At 43.7% G+C, this 22,350-nt stretch overlaps 1 protein-coding gene across 12 annotated transcripts in view; it reads right to left on the bottom strand.

The window, feature by feature from the left end:
* CACNB2 (calcium voltage-gated channel auxiliary subunit beta 2) overlaps positions 1-22,350 on the bottom strand; it is a 331,302-nt gene that overhangs the window by 80,680 nt on the left and 228,272 nt on the right. For all 12 annotated transcript variants that reach the window (XM_040967828.1, XM_040967832.1, XM_040967830.1 and 9 more), the window contains one exon: positions 21,994-22,113. In XM_040967828.1, the coding sequence (XP_040823762.1) occupies positions 21,994-22,113 (120 nt within the window). The remainder of the gene's footprint in view (positions 1-21,993; positions 22,114-22,350) is intronic.

Here is a 22,350-nt window from a genome sequence, read left to right as displayed (position 1 = left end):
CTCAAAATTCAATGACTCTGTAGCAAGCTAATTTTTAACTTTATAAGTTTATATGGCCCATGAATGATGGTATAAATATCTAAACCATCATATTCATTGTATCGTCATTTGATGAAAATTTCTCCTCTCTGAGCTCTTCTCTCAGGGTAAGTTCAACATGAGGGAAACTTGGGAACTGGATTAAAGTCCTAGCTCTGCCCTGCCGCTAACATCTTGTGGCAGGATAAGTTTGGGAGGGGTTTGGGCCTTGGGGTTGGGGCAAATGCAGCTCCCTGCAGGGTGGTGGCTGTAGGGGGTGCCCCAGCCAGGCTGGACCCAACACTTGTGGCTGAGGCAAAAGCAACTGCCGAAAGGCAGTGACTGAGCCCTAGGCTTTGGGCAGCCCATGTACCAAGTGATGCCAGGCTCTGCCTGCTGGCCACCCGGCGATGAACTCTGGGGTTTTTAGGATATGTAGTTACTGCCTAGGGATACCCATGAATAAGGCCAGTGTTAGTGTAGGTGAGAGATGAATTCTGGGTGACTCACAGTAACGGGATCACAAAACTTTTGGGTAAGTGTGGGGACTGAGATCTGATGGTTTGGAGAGGAGTGTCCATGGGATCTATTTGGGCCAGACTGATTCACCAACCCAAATAGAAATCCTGAGATGGGCTGTTGGCATAGAGCATCACTTTCTGCCACACACCAGTCAATACCAAAGCTATGGATGGGGACCTGTCTGGCAAGGCTAGGTACCAGTACCTGACTGGGTGGTGGAACAGTGGACAGGTCACACATGGCAGGGTCATGATACTAACCAGCATGTGAGATAACTAGGTCCGGGGCTAGATCCTGTGGGGGATGTGTGGGCCCAACCCTGTGGAAATACAAGTTAGCTCACAAAATACAGGTTAGCTTGCGAGCTGGGGTGGTGATGGCTAAGCTAGGTATGACCATGGCAACTACTATCACTTAATAGATAAAGGAATTGATAGCAGTATGGGCAGGTCAAGGCAGCAGCAACTGATGATGCATCCTAAAGTAGGATGTGGGGTGGGTCGAGCTGCAACTGGAATGGGGCAGACCAGGCAGGGCCAAGAAAACCTCAATTCACAAGAAGAAATCAGGATGGAGCACATGTCATGCCAAACTAGGCTCTTATACCAAATGGGCTACAGCATCGAAGGCAAAGGCTGAGACAGGTGAGGGGCTAGGCCAACTGGGTCAGAGCAACCACTGGCATGAGTGTAATCTAGGGCTGGGAGTAGACTCAGTTGGGGAGCTGTGAGAGTGCACCCTTGCTGAATTGGTGCCTCAACGGCAGAGTGTGGGGCCCGGAGTGGGGGCTGTGTTCTGATCTGGATATGGCTACAATCTCCCTTGGCATAAGTGTGGACTGGCACTGGGTGCATCGAGCAGGGCTACACACCAGCACCACCTGGTGCTCTGGAGAACCTGGGTAGATGTAGGACGGACTAGGCTAGGTCTCTGTCTCTACTGAGCCATGTGTGAGCAGTGTCTGGATATGGACAGGCTTGGCTGGGCTGAAACATCCAATAGTAAGAACTGGAATGGATTGAATGCTAGCAAAGAGGGCTGGCCCATGGAACCACCAATACGTGCAAGACCTGGCATAGGGAGAGGTTCTGATGGAGGATCTTGTGAAACTCCTCTGTCGAAACATAGTCCCTACAGGTGAATGCAAGAACCACAACAGGGAGCAACCCAGACCAAGCCAGAGAAAAATAACCACCGGCATACATTTAGCATAGGTGAGGGGCAGACCAGACTGAATCCATTCACATTACCCACTGGTGCAAGCACCAGAATAGAGTGTGGGTCAGGCCAGGTTTGTTTGCGACACAAACCAGTGCACATTACGGAATGCCAAGGTGGGATGAGCCGTACCGGATGTGGTCGCAGTGCCCAAACAGCCCATGTAAGAACCAGGGAGGGAAAGAACTCCAAAACAGCCAAAACACCAAAACAAACAAGCCACTCAAGAAATGGGCATGAGAAATGGGCAAACATTTCACAAAGGAACAGGCCCAAATGGCAAACAAACATATGAAAAAATGCTCCAGCTCCCTGGCAATAAGGGAAATCCAAATTAAGACATCGATGAGGTACCACCTAACACCAGTAAGATTGGCCCACATAAAAAAGAACACCAACGACACTTATTGGCGAGGATGTGGGGAAAAGGGAACCCTACTCCACTGCTGGTGGGAATGCAGGTTGGTACAGCCTTTATGGAAATCCGTATGGAGAACACTTAAACAACTCAAAATCAGCATACCATATGATCCAGCAATAGCACTCCTAGGAATATATCCAAAACACCTGTTTCACGACAAACCAACATGCACCCCTATGTTCATAGCAGCACAATCAGTAATTGCCAGAACATGGAAGCAACCAAAATGCCCATCAGCAGAAGATTGGATAAGAAAGCTTTGGTTCATCTACTCCATGGAATACTACTCAGCTATTAAAAAAAAACAAAATGCAGTTCTTTGTGACTAAATGGGCCCAACTGGAAACTATAATGCTAAGGGAAATGAGCGAATCCCAAAAGGTTAGATACCACATGTTTGCCTTGATTTAACCTGTAATTTTTTGTTTGGTTGTTTGTTATTTTTTGAACCTGTCATTGATACTGTCTCAACCCAGATGTTTCCAAGAATGGAACTTGCATTACTTTTAACATATTGTTTACTCAATACTATGTCAATCAATTTCATAACATTGTAAATTGTTGCTGATGTTTTGTAGGGGCTTTTAACCGACAGGGACTTTACTCTGTTAGCTCTACCAGAGAAGGTCTCCCCTAGAAACCGCTGAACTTATCTGGACAACAAGATGCTGAACTCTATGCTAGGTATATGCATGCAATGAATGAATCCCAATTGAACTTCAACTGTGAATATGCAGCTAGCTGGAAGAATCCACCATGGGGGTAGGGTTGTGGGAGGGGTAGGGGGAATCCCAGTGCCTACAAAACTGTATCACATAACACAATGTGATTAACAATTAAAAAAAAAACAATAAAAAAATTGTTATCCCCTAAAAAAGAACCAGGGAGGGAGGGGACAAAGCCAGCAGGGGAAATGTGGGTTCCCCTGCTGGACAACCACTCCCACTGGAAAGCATGAGTTGGGCAGACCAGACCAGGCCGGCTGATTGACCTGTGGGCCTCATATGAGCTGGATTAGGGAGGGGTCAGGCTGGACTGACTTTTCCAACCATTGCAAGCAAAAACTGGAGTGGGTGAGGGCAGGTTAGGCTTTGCCACAGCTCAGTTGGCAGAGGCTGGCACTAGGGTCTTAGTCTGTCTAGTTAAACTCCAGAACCACCTGGAGAGTGCAAGATCCAAAAGTGGGAGTGGCCCAGTAGGGAGAGAGTGGGCACCTCCCTCTTGGATTACCACTCCCACTGGAGAGCATGAAAACCAGGACAGGGGCAGGGGTGGCTAGACAGAAAGGCATCTGCCAGTATGTGGGTGGGCTGGATAGTAGGGTTGGTTGGGTTGAACTAGACTTCAATGCCCATTGACATGTATGAGAGCTGAATGGGATGTGGGACAGACTGAACAAGTCTGCGGTACATACTGGCAAGCATGGGAACCAGAGCAGGGAGCAGGCCTGGTGGGGGGGTATTGCAGGTTGCTTCCACTAGGCTGCAGCTCCCACTGGTTTGTATTGGGCTGAGTATGAAGTGGGCAGGATCAGGCTGAACTAAAACACCCATTGGTTTGCGTGGAAGACAGGGCTGGAGACAGAACTGACCCAGCAATTACAACCACCAGCATGTGCATAAGCTGATTGGGGCGACGGACTGTGCCGGACCCTGTACTGGCAAGCACACACAAGAATCAGGTCTGGGATCACTTCAGACGAAATTTCTTTGGAGATTCCTCCAACTGAACTACTGATCTCAAAACCCAGCCATGAAGGGACTATGTCAGCTAGTGGATTCTGAAGATTTCATTGCGATTGGAATGGTGAGACTGGCAGCAATTCGGAACTGTTGAACTATCAAAACTACATGAGCAGGACCCTCAGCGTGTGCCTCACGTTGGGGACCTGGGATAGTTGGGAGGCTGGGTGGGGCTTTTCCCTTTGTTTCTCCCCTGACACAGGTGAAAAAAGTGATCATATTAGTGCAGAAAAAAAAAATAGAAATTTCTCCTCTCCAGTATGATCTTAAGGAGCTAATGTCATAACTATAGTGTTACAGAATGAAACACCATTACAAGACATACAGTTAACTGTAAAACACACAGAGGATCACACTAACATTTAGGATAATTTAAAACAAATTTCTTTAATGTACTTTTCGATCCTGGCAATATGATGGACATTTGGATCATCACTCCATTGAAGAAGAGCTGAAGACACTGAATCAATTAATCTGCTTTCCCACTTCTAAGGTGTAAGGGTGAGACTTCTCCAGAATCAGGAGGCATGAAGAAGCCAAAGCAGGAGAAAGGAAAAGCCAACTACACCTTGATAAATCAACGAGAGTGCGGAATATCACACACACACACACACACACACACACACACACACACACACACACACACACACACACACGTTAGGAAGGATTGCAAACCAGGCAATCCCCGGGTCCCAGGAGGCTGCAGATCAGACACTTTGGTACCTTCTGCTCGCAATCTTCACCATGTGCACTGAAAACGACAGTCACCACACCTCACACAGGCCCAGAATTTAGGACATTTGTTTGTGGCACATACACAATGTTAATTTTATATATAGACTTCCATTCCACTTGGCAACTACCCTAATTTCTTTATAATCTCATCCTTATGTAACAGAACAGCTCTTTAGAAACTGGGCTGAAATGGCCCTTTGCCTGTTAGTTAAGATTACAGCCAGCTCCAAGGGCACTGCTCTCTCCCGGCAGAGATCAGCTCTCTTCAGGCCTGGGTCTGTCCGTCTCCCTTCAACTGGGACTTGGGCACCAGACTGCTGGTGAGACTATTTTATTTTAACTCCACCGAAAATTACTCAGCAACACTTTCTTCAATAAAAAACACACTAAAGTAATCCAAAATCATTTTCTGCAGCACTCGCAACATGGAAGGAAGACACAGATGAACTACCCTGATCCTACTCAGAGGCCACATGTAGTTGCAGAGCTAAAACATAATCTCACAAAACAGGGAAGAAGAGATAAAGGTGGCAAAAACGTTATCACAGCTGCAAAGCTAGGGTTTCATTCACATAGACCCGGTCACACAGCACATCGCATCAGTCATTCAGACTGTCAATCTCTGTTAGGCCTCTGGAAGAGGATTAAACTGTCAGCAGGACATCTCTCAGTCCAAGTTGAGTTGCTGAAATTTTGTTATGTTTGCCAAGAGAAACCAATGACTCAGTACGGTACGGTAAGGGCTGCAAGAGAAGCTTGGTTCTTGGAGTGGGGAGGCTGTCAGAAATAGACGATGCTGCACCAGAACACAGAGCTGCTGAGTGACAGGGAAGTTCTCAACGGAATCTCAAAGCCCTGGGCAAGAAAAGCACTACCACTGCCAGCATGTGCCGTTTCACGTAGTTCTCCAAAAAACCAGGCCAAGGCGAAAGGTTTCTGTAACACCCAGGGAAGAAGGACTATCAGGCAGCACGTGGCCCTATCCTTCTGTAGCCTACAGGCAGGATTCTCTGTCCACAGTTAACTGATGTCCTTGGTATCCACACTGAGACTATCATCAAGGCCAAAATAAACAGGAATAAATAAGCAGATTACATTTTTTTTATAGGAGTTAATGCAAGACAGGCCAACCGAGAAGCTCACAGACTAGTAATACACACAGGCAGCCCGCCGGGCCAAACCACAGCGAAGATATGCACCTCCTCTCTGAACTGCAAAGGCTCTTCCAGCTTTGTTCACTTTCATACAGACCACTGAAACCTCTTAAAACATTCAAATCGCGATTCCCTGACAACTGTTTAAAATAGAATATGCTTACCAGTTATAGCCCAAGAAAGTATTTAGAGAATTGTCTATGTGCCGAACCTCCGATTCCATACTAGACTAAACACAGCTAAAACTCAAACTGTAAGACTTTATGTGGTAATGTTTCAAATCTAAGAGCACAGAGACAATCTCCATACCCTCAGGGCCATGTCCCAGCTCTTCAGAGACCAGCCGCAGTAGAGGGATGGAGGAAGGGATTGGCAGTGACAAGTTCTTATACTGTAAGGGTACACATTCTAAGTGTCAGGGGTGGGACGGCCCTGGAAACTGAAGCTAGACTGTGCGACGGACGGTCACCACGACTCTAAGGCCCACATTTTATCATATACTCAAAAGCGCTCATGATCCACAAAGGCTAACCAGTATTGTTTTGTTTTGTCCAAGGATACCGTGCAATATATTTCAGTCAAGGAAAAAATATACATGTTTCAGGGAAATATAAAACAAAAAACATTTTGAGGATTAATATGAAAATCTACCTTTTGTTTTTAAAAACAAATTAATAACATCTCTTGGATCAGAATTAAGAAGAATTGACAAACTTTAGTAATATGAAGACGTTTTACATAAATGTGAACTTTAAGGAGAAACATCAGTCAAATTCCTTGCAATTAAGCATTTCAGGCTTAATTACCATGATACACAAGCAATCCTCACCTGAAAGTTCCAGTATTCCATATGGGCACTGGTTCATATTCCAGCTGTTCCACTTCCTATCCAGTTCCCTTCTAATGGTCTGGAAAAGTAGTGAAAGATGGTCCAAGTCCTGTACTCATAAGGGGGACCCAGAGGAAGCTATTGGCTCCTGGCTTCAGATCAGCTCAGCTTGGGTCACTGCAGCCATATGGGGCGTGAACTAGTGGGTGAAGAACTCTGCCGCTCCTACTTTTTGTAAATCTGCCTTTCAAATAATGAACAAATATTTCATGCTTTTGTGTATTTTCAAAATATTTACTGGCAGAGAACAGATAGCAAGGCAGAGGCAGACAGACAAGATTGAGAGAGCTCTTACATTCACCGTCTCAGTCCCTGAAATATCCATTATATTCTGGACTGGGCCAGGCTGAAACCAGGAACCATAAAGTCTACCTGGGTCTCCTGGGTGGGTGGGTATGTGGGTCATTATCTGCTACCTCTCAGGGTGCATTACCAGGCAGCTGAGATAAAAAACAGAGCTGGAACTCCAACCTAGGCATTCTGGTATGGAACGCACACATCAAGGGGAGATTTGAAATACGATGTCAAATGCTGCTTTTGCTTTTATATTTGCCAAGACATTACTGAAAGTATATTAAAAAGAAATCACTCATTTTAGGCTACCGTTTTTAAGTTATTTAGGAGAAATAAGTATCATTCTGGGGTATTAAACATGACTACATTTTAACATAATAAACTCTTTTCCCAGAAGGCAAATCTCTGAGTGCTAAGGTCGAACTCAGATGCATGTCAAAGTAAATCCTACACCAAAAATGGTTACAAGGGTACTTAGGAAACCTCAATCAGCTGGCTGTGACAGTTAATTTTAGTTGTAAATTTGTGCCATAGGGTGTCTGGATGTGTGTATGCAAGTATTTTGGATGAGATTAGCATGAGAAATTATGCACTCAAAGATCACTGCCCTTGCCAGCATGGCTGGGCACCATTCAATCTGTTGGCAGCTTGAACAGACAAAGATGGAGGAAAGAGTAATTTACCTCTCTTGCTTCACGTCCGCCTGTTTGCAGCGAGACACCTGACTTTTCCCGCCCTTGGACTGGGATTTACACTACCTCAGGTCTCCTGCTGTGGTCTTAGAGCTGTGACTGCAGCTTGCTACCAGCCTTCTCAGGGCTCTCCAATACATAGGCTGCCCACAGGACTCCTCTGCCTCAGTACTCTGGAGCCAATCTCCCCTGTGTATCTGCCCCTGTATCCCCCATCTTCCATTGGTTCTAACTCTGGGTAGAACACCAGTACACAAAATGATTCACAAAGAACAAATCTTGGTTTTAATGTTGCTATGTACATTTAGTAAAATAATTCAACTTAAAAATATTGAGTGTTTTCTGTTTTATCTGATGTTTTGATCACCTGTATTTAGAGGCTGCTCACTCAGCTGCCACTGAAATGCCAACTTAGGTAGACTTCACGGCAAACCAGACACTAAAAACACACTGTTTTGGGCCCAGCGCAGCAGCCTAGCAGCTGGAGTCCTTGCCTTGAATGCACTGGGATTCCATGTGGGTGCCGGTTCAAACCCTGGTGGCCCCACTTCCCATTTAGCTCCCTGTCTGTGGCCTGGGAAAGCAGCTGAGGATGGCCTAAAGCCTTGGGACCCTGCACCCATGTGGGAGCCTGGAAGAGAGAGGCTCCTGGCTTCTGGCTTCGGACTGGCTCAGCTCTGACCATTGTGGTCATTTGGGGAGTGAATCATTGCATGGGAGATCTTCCTCTCTGTCTCTCCTCCTGCCTGTATATCTGACTGTCCAATAAAAATAAATAGATCTTTAAAATGTAAAACCAAAAACATACTGTTTCAAAGCCTTTCTGCACCTTCTTGCTTTCAAACTGGGTAGGATGACACTGTACATTATCGTACTGTTATGACCTCAAAGTCCTCTCAGACTGAGATCATTCTATAGCATCACAGACTTTCACATTCCTTATCTTCTAGCTTTACACACACACGGGTAAGTGAGAGCAGGAGTTGAGTGAATAATGCATTAACATAGCATGTGGAATATTTGTCTATGGAAGTAATTCCTATACTTTGTGTATCCAATATATAAGCTATTATATAGTTAAGACTATTTAAAGTCACAGAATTAAGCCTGTTGTCATTTGCTCAGAAAAGCAGCAAGAAGTATTATCTCTAATCCTCTTGTCTCTGCCTGAATGTGATACAAGTTGTCTTGTAAATGAATTTGTAACGCAATTCTCTGCTAGGAATGGAGGTAGCCTTCAATGTAAGATTACAATGGACCCAAACATTTCATTTCAGGCTGACTACAATTCTTTTACATGCATGTTAGTCATATAAAAGGATTCCATATATACAGTCTTAAGAATACAGTATTTCGGGCCTGGTGCGGTGGTGCAGTGGTTAAGGTCCTCGCCTTGCATGCCCTGGATCCCATATGGGCGCCGGTTCTATCCCAGCAGCCCTGCTTCCCTTCCAGCTCCCTGCCTGTGGCCCGGGAAAGCAGTCGAGGACGGCCCAAAGCTTTGGGACCCTGCACCCGAGTGGGAGACCCGGAAGAGGCTCCTGGCTTTGGATCGGCATAGAATCGGCCATTGTACTCACTTGGGGAGTGAATCATTGGATGGAAGATCTTCCTTTCTGTCTCTCCTCTCTGTATATCTGCCTTTCCAATAAAAAATAATAAAAATAAATCTTTTTTAAAAAAAGAATATAGTATTTCCTCATTAGCTCTTACCTTCATCTCCTGCTTCCTTTCTTATTTCTCTCTTAAGACGACAAAGGGAGAGTTAGATGTTTCAAAACCCTGGGAGTAAAACTAGAAAGCCAAAGACCAGACTGTCTACATTTTTGTTGACCACAAGTTGCATATATTTTCTGCACTGTGTAGGGAGGGTAGAAAGAGCATTGTATTGGTCTTGAATAGCAAGAATACTTGAAATGTAGAATTGTTATAATCATCAAATACAGAGTTTTTACTATGGAACTGCTAGAATATAAATAACTTCGATGGCTAATTTTACAATTCATTTTCCTTCCTGATAGAACTAGAAACAAAAATATCCTGTGATCACTTAAAAAAAAAAATCACAAAAAGCAGTTTCTTAATCACAGTACACTGCCATCTATCCAATGTTACAACTTCACATTTTGGTTGGTATAATTTTCAGATAATTTCAATTATCGAAAAAGATTATTTTTATTGGAAAAGCAGAGCTACATAGAGAGAGAGAAAGGAGGAGAGATAGAAAAATCTTCCATCTGCTGGTTAACTCAACAAAATGGTTACAATAGCTCGAGTTGAGCTGATCTGAAGTCAGGAGTCTTCTGGGTTTCCTACATGGATGTACGGGGCTCAAGGACTTGGGTTAGCCTTCATTGCCTTTCCAAGACACATTAGCAGGAGCTGAAGCAGAAGTGAAGCAGCCGGGACTCAAACTGGCATCCATGTGGGGCACTGGCACTCGCAGTGTATCAGTCAGTTAAGCCATCATGCCAATACTCGTTTTTTAAAGTGCAGGAAAAAGGCAAGTATTTTGTTCATAAACTTCAATTGTATTATCTAGGTCCAACAGCAAAAGAAGAACATCCCAGGCAGTGTTTTTAACTTTGAAAATTGTTTAATAGCTTCTTTGGTTTATTTTGGCTTTGTAGTTAAAATTTAAAAAGCTTTTAACTCCCAGAGCATGCACAAAGGTGGCAGTATTAGCAAATTCTCAGTTTGTATCTTTCTATAAAGGGCTCACTAATTCGGTAAAAAGGTGGAATGAAATCATCACTGCAGAAGCCTCCTGGGTCTCTGCCCTAATTCTGCGGCTTATGAGCTGAATGGTATTGGGTAAGAGCCTTCTAAATCCAACACCAACTTCCTGGTCCACAAAAGGAGGTTACCCTGTCTTTTCCTCCTCATCGAGGAATCAGAAGGACCAAGGGAAGTTATGCCATGTGAAATCAGACACTGTAAAGACATAAGCTAGCATCTTTACCTGCTGGCGCTACGGCTTCACAGGCTCACGGAGAAGAAAGCTGACCGAACACTACAGTGGTCACAGATAAATACAGCCTAAATATCCATTGACAGTGTAATGGATAAATAAACATGGATACACATTTAATGGACTGTCAGCCTTAAAAAGGAAGGAAATTCTGTCATGGCTGACAAGCCAGGTAAACCCTAAGGACATAAAACTGAGTGAAATAAGGCAGTTACAGAAGGACTAACACTATTAAGTCGCTTCAGAGAGTTCATGGACAATGGATTTAAAGGCTAGGTTTATTTATTTTTTTTTAAAGATTTATTCATTTTTATTGCAAAGTCAAATATACAGAGAGGAGCGACAGAGAGGAAGATCTTCCGTCCGATGATTCACTTCCCAAGTAACTGCAATAGCTGGAACTGAGCCGATCCAAAGCCAGGAGCCTCTTCCAAGTCTCCCACACGGGTGCAGGGTCCCAAGGCTTTGGGCTGTCCTTGACTGCTTTCCCGGGCCACAGGCAGGGAGCTGGAAGGGAAGCGGGGCTGCCGGGGTAAGAACTGGCCCCCATATGAGATCGCAGTGCATTCAAGGCGAGGACTCCAACTGTTAGGCCACCATGCCAGGCTCAAAAGGCTAGGTTTATTTTGATACAAAATGTTTCTGATATATAACTAAAGAAATAAATGTATCTGAAAGGATCTTCCAAAGTTTGTGGGAAAAGTACATTACGATAACACTATGCTTGAAATTAAACTGATTGTGTGCCAAGATAAACTGTCTTTAACTGCATCTGCCACGAAGTTTTGTTTTTTTTTAAAGGTTTATTTTTATTATTTTTTATTGGAAAGGCGGATATACAGAGAGGAGAGACAGAGAGGAAGATCTTTCATCCCATGATTCACTCCCTAAGTGAGCACAATGGCCAATGCTATGCCAATCCGAAGTCAGGATCCAAGAACTTCTTCCGGGTCTCCCACGCAGGTGCAGGGTCCCAAAGCTTTGGGCTGTCCTAGACTGCTTTCCCGGGCCACAGGCAGGGAGCTGGAAGGGAAACAGGCTGCTGGGATAGAACTGGCGCCCATATGGGATCCAGGGCATGCAAGGCGAGGACCTTAACCACTGCACCACTGCGCCGGGCCCTGCCACGTAGTTTTTGACGTACCCTCAAATATTCCAGTTACATAAGGTAGTTAAAACAGTTAAAATCATGGAAACACAAAAAAGAACGGCAGTTGTCAGAGGCTGAGGGAAGGGAGACAAGAGGAGGGGCAGGTGGTTGTTCAACGGCTTCAGAGTTAGTTTTCCAAAATGGAAAACTAAAAATCTGCTACACAAAAAAGTAAACTTTCTACATGGTACATTAAAATGTGATACTAATTAACTGTACATCAAAAGGTGAGTAAAATAATTCAATGCGGTTAGTTTAGAGTAAACTGAAGACTACATCAGGTGTAAAACAAAATTAAACCAAAGCTCCAAGTAACCGGACCTTTCAATTAGAAGTCACACCGATAACCTTTATTAGTAGCACAGGGCTGCTTGGCAAAGGTGCTGCCCCTCCGAGGACATTCACAGAACACTGGAAGCACCTGTGATCTAAACCGGCCTTCGTCTGGAAGGAAGTCCTTCCCCCTTCGGTAGCATCAGTGACGCTCCCAGCGCTGCTCCCAGGGTTGCTAGTGTCACACTTCACACTCAGAGACATGCATTTCTGGCATCAACATCATTAAACCATCATTTTGGGAGTGAAACTATATTTAATGCATCTTGACTGTCTCTCGTCTAACTCCTAACTCGGGGCAAGGAACAGTCATTTGGTGTTTGCTAATATGAATAAACTCTAGCAGTTTTAAGATGCTTAACAATTGGTGGAGCAAAGACTCAGAAGAAAAGAGAGAAAGGGGGCATTTTAAGTTCTGTACTAAGCTCTGCTGTTTCCTGTTCATATCTGGAAGAGATGAAGGCAGAGAAGGGCTGGGTGTTTATATCTGTGTTTATAATGCTGTAACAAAGATATTCAGTTACAGCTCCTTACAAGAAAAAAAAATTCTAGAGCTGCAAAGTTTATAATAATTCTTCCCCAAACCATTTATGGTTTTGAAATGGCCAGAAGTCTTGTATTATGCTAACAATCCTTATAAGGATCCTTAATCAAGACAAGAGTTTCAAATGTGTATCTTCTACAATTCCCATTAATAAAAACTACGAGTTCATTGAAAGGCAGCACTAAACCTGGTTAGAGAATCAAGTTCTTATATAAACCAGGTTCCTCCTTTCTCCTACTCATAAGAAAGTGAAAATGTACTCATTGCTAGCCTGCCAAGAAAAACACAAGGATAAAGACACAGAGGACTATCCATAATTTTATCCTCCCAACTATTAAGGTGTTGAGTCTGTGAGCAAGGCAGCATTCAGCTGCTTGACAATGGGGGCAGGCACCTTCACTAGTGTCACACCCAAGCACATGCCGCACTCCTGCTCTCATGGTGCTCCCGCCTATCAGGCAGGAGGCAGGCCTGCACCACAACATGATCTGACCTGCTGTGACCAGAGGGCCAGGCTCTTCCACTCAGGTCCGCAGGCACAGCACCCACCCCTGATGAGAAACCAGTAAAGTTCATATGTTGGGGATCCCAGGCCATAGCATCTGGTGACAACTAAAGGGGTCTTCACAAAGCTGAGGGAGGAGCAGGTGTTTAACCTAGCCATGGAAGACATCAGTTAAGACATTCATATCCCAAATCAGAGTGCCTCAGGTCAGGTCCTGGTTCCCAACTTCAGCTTCCTACTAATACAGACCCTGGAAGGCAGCAGTGTGAGATCAAATAATTGGACTCCCACCACTGACTTCAAAGACCTGAACAGAGCTCACCACTACCAGCCTCAGCCTAGACCTGGACATCGCAAGCATTAGACAAATGAACCAGAAGATCAGATTTCACCTCTGTCTATTCCCCTGCCTCCCAAACATTTGTAATAAAATAGAATGTAAAAAAGCTCATGAGTCAAAAACCTAAGCATAGATTTCAAATCATTTTGTACCAAACAATACATATCTTTAAATTCTAATTTCTCGGGGTGGTCCCAACATCTCATATGGACACCAATTCATGTCCTGGCTGTCTGACCTCCAATCTAGCTCCCTGCTAAGGTTCCAGGAAGGCAGCAGAGGACTGCCTTTTGGCCATCAGGTCCTGAACCCACATGGGAGACCCAAAACAAGTTCTGGCTTTGGCCGATCCAGCTTTGGCCATTGTGACCATCTGGGAATGAGCCAGTGGATAGAAGATCTGTCTGTCCCTCCCTCTCTCTCTTTCAAGTAAAATAAATCTTATATAGGGGTCCAGCACGATACCCTAAATCCTTACCTCATGTGCTGGGATTTCACACGAGCACCGGTCCGCAAACCAGCTGCTCCACTTCCCTTCCAGCTCCCTGTTTGTGCCTGGGAAAGCAGTCGAGAATGGACCAAAACGTTTGGACCCTGCACCACTGTAGGAGAGCTGGAAGAAGCTCCTGGCTTTAGATTAGCTCAGCTCTGACTGTTGTGGCTACTTGGGAAGTGAACCAGCAGATACAAGCTTTTTCTCTCTTTCCTTTTTTCTGTATATCTGCCTTTCTAATAAAAATAAACATTTGCAAAAATAAATCTTTTTTTTTAAGATTTATTTTTATTCTTTTTTATTGGAAAGGCGGATATACAGAGAGGAGAGACAGAAAGGAAGATCTTCCATCTGATGATTCACTCCCCAAGTGAGTACAACGGCTGATGCTATGCCGATCCAAAGCCAGGAGCCTCTTCCGGGTCTCCCATGCGGGTGCAGGGTCCCAAAGCTTTGGGCCGTCCTCGACTGCTTTCCTGGGCCACAGGCAGGGAGCTGGAAGGGAAGCAGGGCTGCCGGGATTAGAACCGGTGCCCATATGGGATCCAGGGCGTGCAAGGCGAGGACCTTAATCACTTGCGCCACCGCGCTGGGCCCTGCAAAAATAAATCTTAAAAAAAATATTTTCCACGAGCCCTTTGAAGTACCTTCATACCTAACCAGAGAGCAGACATTGGTTTCTTCAGTCTTTTACTCTCCACTAGACACTAGACTCCTCTGACGGCCATTACTGTGCTGCCCAGTTGCCTGTGCCTATCACAGGGGCTTGGGGCAGAAGAAGGTGCTTCCAGTATTCTGTTTACTATGCAGGATCTCATTGAGTTGCCACTGGGACCACAAGCAGTCCCATCACTTAAGCAGAATCAAACTCCACAGGTAATTTTCAAAATGTCACATACTTAGTCCACCACAGAGATAGACCCTAAATCCAAGTATCACTGAGGTAATGAGTTGAGATAGACTGCATGATCCATGACACCTCAAATATTGCCTTTATGATCCTTTACAGAAACAAACAAAAACCAAACAGCTGATCCCTAGGCTAATGCTTCAAGTTTGGTGGAATGGTTACAATGATAGACAACACTGAGAAGAAAGGGCAGGAAAAGATGGAGAGCCACATTTCAAATGGTGGCAGGACTGAAAGAGACGCCAAGAGAAAGATGTGAGATACTGACATCAGGGGAGAAGCAAAGCAGCACATTTCTTGTGCTGGCTTTGGCTTTCAGAAGGGGGAGTCGGTGCAGACAAATAAGGCAGTGGTTTAGAACTCAACATGCAGGTGGGAAGACGGTATCGTAAGGAAAACTCAGGCAGAAGTTTCAATGTATAAGCCAAGCAGAGAGCACTGCTCTGGCTATATTCCAGTGGGAGGCATCAACCACAACCTGCAGGGGGCTCCTTTGCCTCTGCGTCATAGCCTGAGGAATCCACCATTCCCAGGTCTCTGTAGAGCTGTTTTGAAATGAATCGTGTGCCTAAGGCAATACCTACTGAACATCTGAGGTCTGAGGCTTTGTTGGCTGGGCATTTGGCTTTGTTTTTAGGTGGGGGTGGGTCTGGGGACATCTCCATTTCAGTGAGGAGACCTGAAGGCTGAAGCAGATGAGATGGCATGGGAGCAGGTGACAGACGCAGAAATAATACCTCGCTACTTGGTGCTTCTGTGTTGCAGGCAGTCTCCATACCACAAAGCTGACTCAGTAGAGAAGCAAAACAAGGTGGACACTCGCAGAGAAGTGCCCACAACGAGAACAATGTGCCCATGGCAGCAGCTGCTGGCTGTCAATCCCATGCGACAGGGCATTGCGAATGACTCGGTCACCTGCTACTAGGCCAGTGGGTCTAGGATGTGTGTGGGAGGGAAGAGAAACCTAAGGGAAATGGGGACTTTAAGGTACTACATTGAAATTGGTACTTTCTGCTACAAAAATGGCAACTTTTCTTTTTCCTCACTCAGACAGTGAGTGAAGATGTTGCCAATATGATATGCCTCATGATATGTATGTTACATACGAACTGCATAATCATGAAAGGCCAAAACTATTTCCAACTACCATAAGGATACAACACACTGCCTTACTTCACATCTTTTAAACTATCTAGGATGAACCATAATAAGGCTTACGCTTTGGTATTAGCTCTGATTGTAACTATTATCATCAACTACATTTGATGTGCATAGACAATTGGCAGAATCAGTCAATATTGGCAGAATCAGTCAATATGACTATATCCACTCAGTCACAAACATGAGTCAGTGTTAGAAACCCAACACAGGCCCAGGGGACAGTCACATTCCTTGTGTTCCTTACAGATAAGCATGCAATATAAGCTAATATGTATTTGACAAATAAAGGAATCGAGGATGGTATTAACTAACCAGTATATATCTAACATAAGTAACCAGACTTTTAGCTCTTGAAAAAAGATTTCAACCAAAAGATAACTAAGTAGGTGGATAAGAAGTTGAGAAAAAACTCAAGAAAGACAGCACAATAGTAGGGAAAAATGATCACAGAGGAACTCTCTAAATCACACATCTGACAAATCAAAAAACTAAGAAAGAAGAAAATACAGAGGAAACTCTCAAAGTGGGAAAAACCCAAACTTGCAGAGCTTGAGGAAAGAGAAACTGAGCACAGTAAACACCCCATCAAAAAGTCAAAACATGAAAGGAAGAATACTTCCCCAAGTGCCATAGAGAATCTCAACCACCAAAACCATACTCAGAATACCATCACAAACATACAAGCAGTGCAGGAAGCTTGGACACTACAAAGTAACACCTTTGCTCACGGGAAGGAAGACACTATGCTTTTCCCTTGTGTGTGTGTGACAGTGAATTAAGGAGGGGGAAGAGAATGAGACGGAAAGAGGGAGATGCGGAGAAGAGGACAGGAGGAGGGGACCTGGGGAGACGGGGATTGACTCTCATTGCTGGTTCATTTTCCAAGTGCCTGCATCGGACCTGGTGCTGAAGCAGGAGCCAAGGATGCAGCCCAGGCCTCCCATACAGGTGACAGAAACTCAAGCACATCTGTTATCAATAATACTTCTCTGGGTCTCTAGCAGCAGAGAGCTGGAGGCTGGTAGCAAACTCAGGTGGAACACATTCATCTTAACTCCCAGCTAACACCTATTCCTATTTTCCAGTCTTGAGAATTGTAGACAGCTTAAATATTACAAGATATTTCTTCAATGTTTTATTATTTGAGAGACACAGAGACAAAATGAGGGAAAGAGTAAAGGCAGAGGGGATTAAGGGAGTTGGGAAGGAGAAAGGGAAAATGGACAGAGAGACTCCATCTGCTCGTTCTCTCTCCAAATGGCTGAAACACTCAGGACTGGTCTGGGCTGAAGCCAGGAGCCAAGAGCTCAATCCAGATATCTCACAAAGCCAATTACTTGAGCCATTACCACTACTTTGCAGGGTCTGCAGTGTGGAACCACAGCTGAGAATCACACCCAGGTACTTCAATAGGAGACGTGCGCATCTTGACTGGTATTTTAACCACAAGGCTAAACACTTACTGAACTACTGATTAAATGTGTATTTACAAGCTAGAAACATAAACCCTTCTCAGTTTCCACATTCCCTTACTGCTGAGGTTTTTTTAAGATTTATTTTTATTGGAAAGTCAGATTTACAGGGAAAAGGAGAGAGAGAGAAAGATCTTCTATCCACTGGTTTACTCCCAAGTGGCTGCAATGGCCGGAGCTGTGCCAATCCGAAGCCGGGAGCCAGGAGCTTCTTTTGGGTCTCCCACATGCGTACAAGGCCCCAAGATTTTGAGCGGTCCTCAACTGCCTTCTCAGGCAACAAGCAGGGAGCTGGATGGGAAGTGGAGCAGCTGATTTACAGACCAGTGACCAGCTGGGATCCTGGCATATACAAGGCAAGGACTTTAGCCACCAGGAAGAGTCCCTGCTGAGGCTTTATAACAGAGTTCCCTGGAGGTAAGTCCTTGTTTCCCATGCCACAATTGCTATGCCAGGAGCTCAACTTCATCTGTCTAACTTGTTAAGCTGAAATCACTACTTTCTGCAGGAAGGATTTTCTGTTCCTGCAAGGACAGTCCTGGCCTTTGGAGGAGAGAGAGGCCGGTGAGCATTTAAAGTACACCTGTTCTACCTGTTATTACCCTGATTTTTCCTTTAACAAACATTAGAAGCTGATTCAGGCAAAGCATATGCCCATTTTTTTTTGGTGGCTATGACCTTGCAATTCCTTCTCCACGTTCACAATGCCCACATGATTCTTAAACACAGTAGACATTCAATGAAGAAAGAACAATGGGCTCAGAATCTAAAGCTAATCCAATGTGCCAGCAGACATGCTCTGAAGCCATTTTTTCTTTACTCCAAACCCTACCATGCACAGGTTTCCTAACTTGGACTCTCTGTATATAAGCAGAAGGCATCATTTTTGAAGAGTAAGAGAAAAGAAAATTATTCCATCAAAAGAAAATGATCATATAGTTAATTCCAAAGGAGTGTGTTTCTATGTATGATAAGACATATACGATGAAAACCTGTGCATGAAATCATAATACCTGATAGTAAAACCCAAATCTCCTTGAACTGATACATGGATAAACAATGTGGTACATGGAAGGAGTCTCCAGAGAGTTCATGAAAAAAAAAACATGTTCTATGAAAACACTGCATAGAGTTTTTGTAACAAAATAGTTACCTTTTCAAAAATTTATTTATTCATTTACTTTTGAAAGGCAGACAGAGAAAAGGAAAGATCACTGTATCATCTACTGGTTCATTTTTCCCAAATGGCAACAACTGAGCTGGGCCAGGCAGAAGGTGAGAGTCAGGAACTTAACCTAGGTCTTCCATCTGGGTGACAGGACCCAACACAGGAGTCCCCAGTTGCCAAGGAGCCCATCAGCTGCAAGTTGGAAACTGGAAGTTAGAGGAAAGACAGGACTTGAATTCAGGCACTCCAAAAGAATCTGCAGGTGTCGCAAGAGGTTTCTTACTGCCTATACCTAAACTTATCTTTTAAATACATCTTCCGCATATGGTCTTGAAGTACCCTTTTATACAGAATGAATTATTACTAGGTAATATAAAGAATGACACACACTACTCAGTATAAAGGTACAGTGAAAGCATACAGAAGATAAAGAAACTCCTATTATATGAGTCCATTTATATATAATTTCCAGAATAGACAAATCTGTAGAGACAGAAAGCTGAACAGTGATTTTCCAGGTTAAGGTACTTGAGAACTCAGAGTACGTGCTAATGGGCGTGGGATTTCTTCTTGGGATAATGAAACTGTTCTAAAAATGATTATACTGATGGCTGTACAACTCTGCATATGCTAAAAGCTATTGAACCACAAATTCGCATATGAATTATGTTTCAATAAAGTTCTCTTTCACAAAATGATCAATGCAGCAACAACTTAAACACGTGTCCTTAAAGCCATCTCAGACAAAATCAACTTCAAGCAGGCAGGATTTGCAAAATAGGCCAAAACTAAGTTCAAAACACATATTTGAGATAAGAAAACATCAAGCTAAAAAACAAGGATTATCTGTGATACTCAATATGTATTTCCCTCAAAATTAACACAGGATCTGTTCACCACAGTTTGCCAGCTTAAGATAAGCCATTAATAAAGTGTCAGTGAAAAGCACTGGGTTTTACTGGCAGCACAGAGCCTCATTATATAACCTTTTGTAGGTCACTTAATTTAAAAGACAGAGTCTCTAGTTTCACTACTTGCCAATTATCTTATTTCACAGAGCTATTATTAAGACAATTAAAGGATAATGTAGTTCCTATTTATATAGGACCAGGGTCTGAGAGCTCGGCTGGGGTCTATACCAGGTGTCTGCATGGATTTATCACCCGGGATCTGGAGCTGGGGGCTGGAGTGGGTATGTGTGTAGGGTAACACACTGCCTTGTGAATTCTTCCCATTTCAGGGATGCTATGATGGTTACAATATCAATGTATAAAACATGTGGTTCTTTCCAAAATGGATGCCCAGCATGCATACACAAAATTCATACATTTTATAGCTTCATTTTGAAATAGGTCCCACCCCAAGGCAAGAGCATACACCGAGAATAAAGTAACCTAAAAGAGTTAGCCGGCCACAATTCTCCTTTTGCCTTCTTTCTTCAAGGATATTGGAAATAATAAACCAGACAGATCAAATTATGCTTTTTCACATAACATAAACCCTACTTTTTTCTTTCAAGATCTATTCAAATCCTCATTCATTTGAATACATCAGAGATTGTAGAGACCGACAGGATCTTGTAGAAAAATCAATATAAACAAATAGCTTTCATAATTAGGCACAGGAAACAGTTCAATTATTGTGCCTTTGTTTTAAATCCTCTCTCGTTGTCCACATCTTTTGTAACCATCAACTCTTTAGGCTGAAGTCCAGGAAAGAGGAACCTGGTTGAATTAAGGATCAACATTTCCAGCTGTGCCAGGTTAAAAGACAGCTCCACGTTTCCTGCAGCTGTGTAGCTTCAACTTACTTCTAGCATCCATTTTATGGACAGAAACACATACTGCAATCAGATAAAGACTCGGAGAAACAAAGCTATAATGCACTGGTTATATGATAATGGGCTATGAATCCGAGAAACTGTTTAATTTTGGTGTGTGAAAATCACATGAATAAATTAGCCACAAATAGAACAGCCTTATTTCCAGAATACAAACTTATTTGTCTTGAGTCTTTTCATTTTACACCCAGGTACAAAATGCAGCAAGTAGAATTTGGGTTGTTAACTATAATATCCATTAACTATAATCTATAGGGCAATTAAGTTTACTAACCATACACTTATTCTTTACTGTATCAGTTTCAGCTTCCTCCGGTTTTAAATGGCTAACTGTGGTGGGGAGGATCAGTTGACAATTGGGCCACACCTTGCTTTATCCCTTTCTACCTTCACACCCACACCCCTGCTTATGCTGTCTACCAGCAGTCTTGCAGTTACGACTGTCAGACCCTCAGACAATTTCCTTGCCAGGTGAGATGAGAACACTGTTTTGGTATATGGAAATAATGCTTTTTAGAAGCCAAGGTCTCCTGGCAGTTCCTCAGTAAACTACGATGGCAGCTGGGCTAGAGGTTATGAATATTACATAAGGGCTGTCCATGCATTCAAACCAGAATCTCCAAGCCACGATTCCCATAGCAACACACATGGATTTTACTCATCTCAGACATGAAGCAGCCAGAGGAAGCATTGTAATGCTACCCTGATTTTTCTAGCAAGTTCAACACAGTACCTACTCTTTTCAAAGCAATCATTTTTTTCAAAAGAGAACCAACAATTTTGTTAAAATATGATCACTCACAAGTTACTGAGCATCAACAAAACCAAGGGACCCAAAACCTGGACAATAACCTGAGCTTTGGAAAGAGCTGCTGTTAGAAGAGCCCCTTTCTGCACAGGAGAAAGATTTTAGATCATTACAATCAGTGAAATGCAACAGAGCCGGGGAGCAATGCTTTAACTTCGTTTCACGTTGGCTTCTGCCTCCAGCTTATACTATGGGATAGAGTATTCCCAGGGAAGGATTTTATAAAATCAATAAAATCTGAAGTTGCTTTATCTTTGGAAAGCATACTACAACCCACTTCGTAAACATATGACATTATTATAAGATATTTATGGAGTACAATTTAGCTGACTGAATTCAGCAGTTCCAGTCTCAGAAAAAAAACATTTATCTTGGAGAAAGTTGGTTTGTAAACAGCCATTTATTCGAAAGTAAACTGTTATCATGTCAGATGCAGTTATCCCTTTTACACCCAGGGAAAGAAACATGCTCTCCTTCTTGCACCTGTTTAGAGCAGGCACTCAGATACTCTCACACACCACACATAAGCTGTAGGAGAGACTTCTATAGTTCTTTCATCACTGGCATAGCACACCATGCAAAGAAAGTCCTGGCAGCAAAGAAACGATTTTACCTTGGCTTTTTCCAACTGTGCCTGGGCCTGTCGCTCAGCTTCTCTGCGCACTGCCTCCCGGTCCTCCTCCAGAGACACATCTGAATCGGATGGACGGCTGGTGTAGGAGTCTGCCGAGCCCTGCAGAGGAAAATTCGTAAAATGCAGTCACCCTGTGAGGTTTGCATTAGGTAAGACTCATTCACAGGGCAGGTAGCTTCCTGGATTGTGCTATACATTCCTGAAAAGGGGAGGGGGGAACAGTCCATTTTTCAGCAACCCAGCTAGAAAATCATGTTTTGGTAAGGTAGTTGCAGCTGTCAGGTTACCAATCTTTTGCAAGTCTTACAGTCCAAAAACTATCCCTCCTGGAAGCCA

This window comes from Ochotona curzoniae, unplaced genomic scaffold (assembly GCF_017591425.1).
Source record: "Ochotona curzoniae isolate NIBS_2020 unplaced genomic scaffold, NIBS_Ocur_1.0 scaffold_4683, whole genome shotgun sequence".
Lineage (NCBI taxonomy): Eukaryota > Metazoa > Chordata > Mammalia > Lagomorpha > Ochotonidae > Ochotona > Ochotona curzoniae.
The sequence above is the reverse complement of the archived record's forward strand: the minus strand, read 5'-3'. Positions and strand labels throughout refer to the sequence as shown.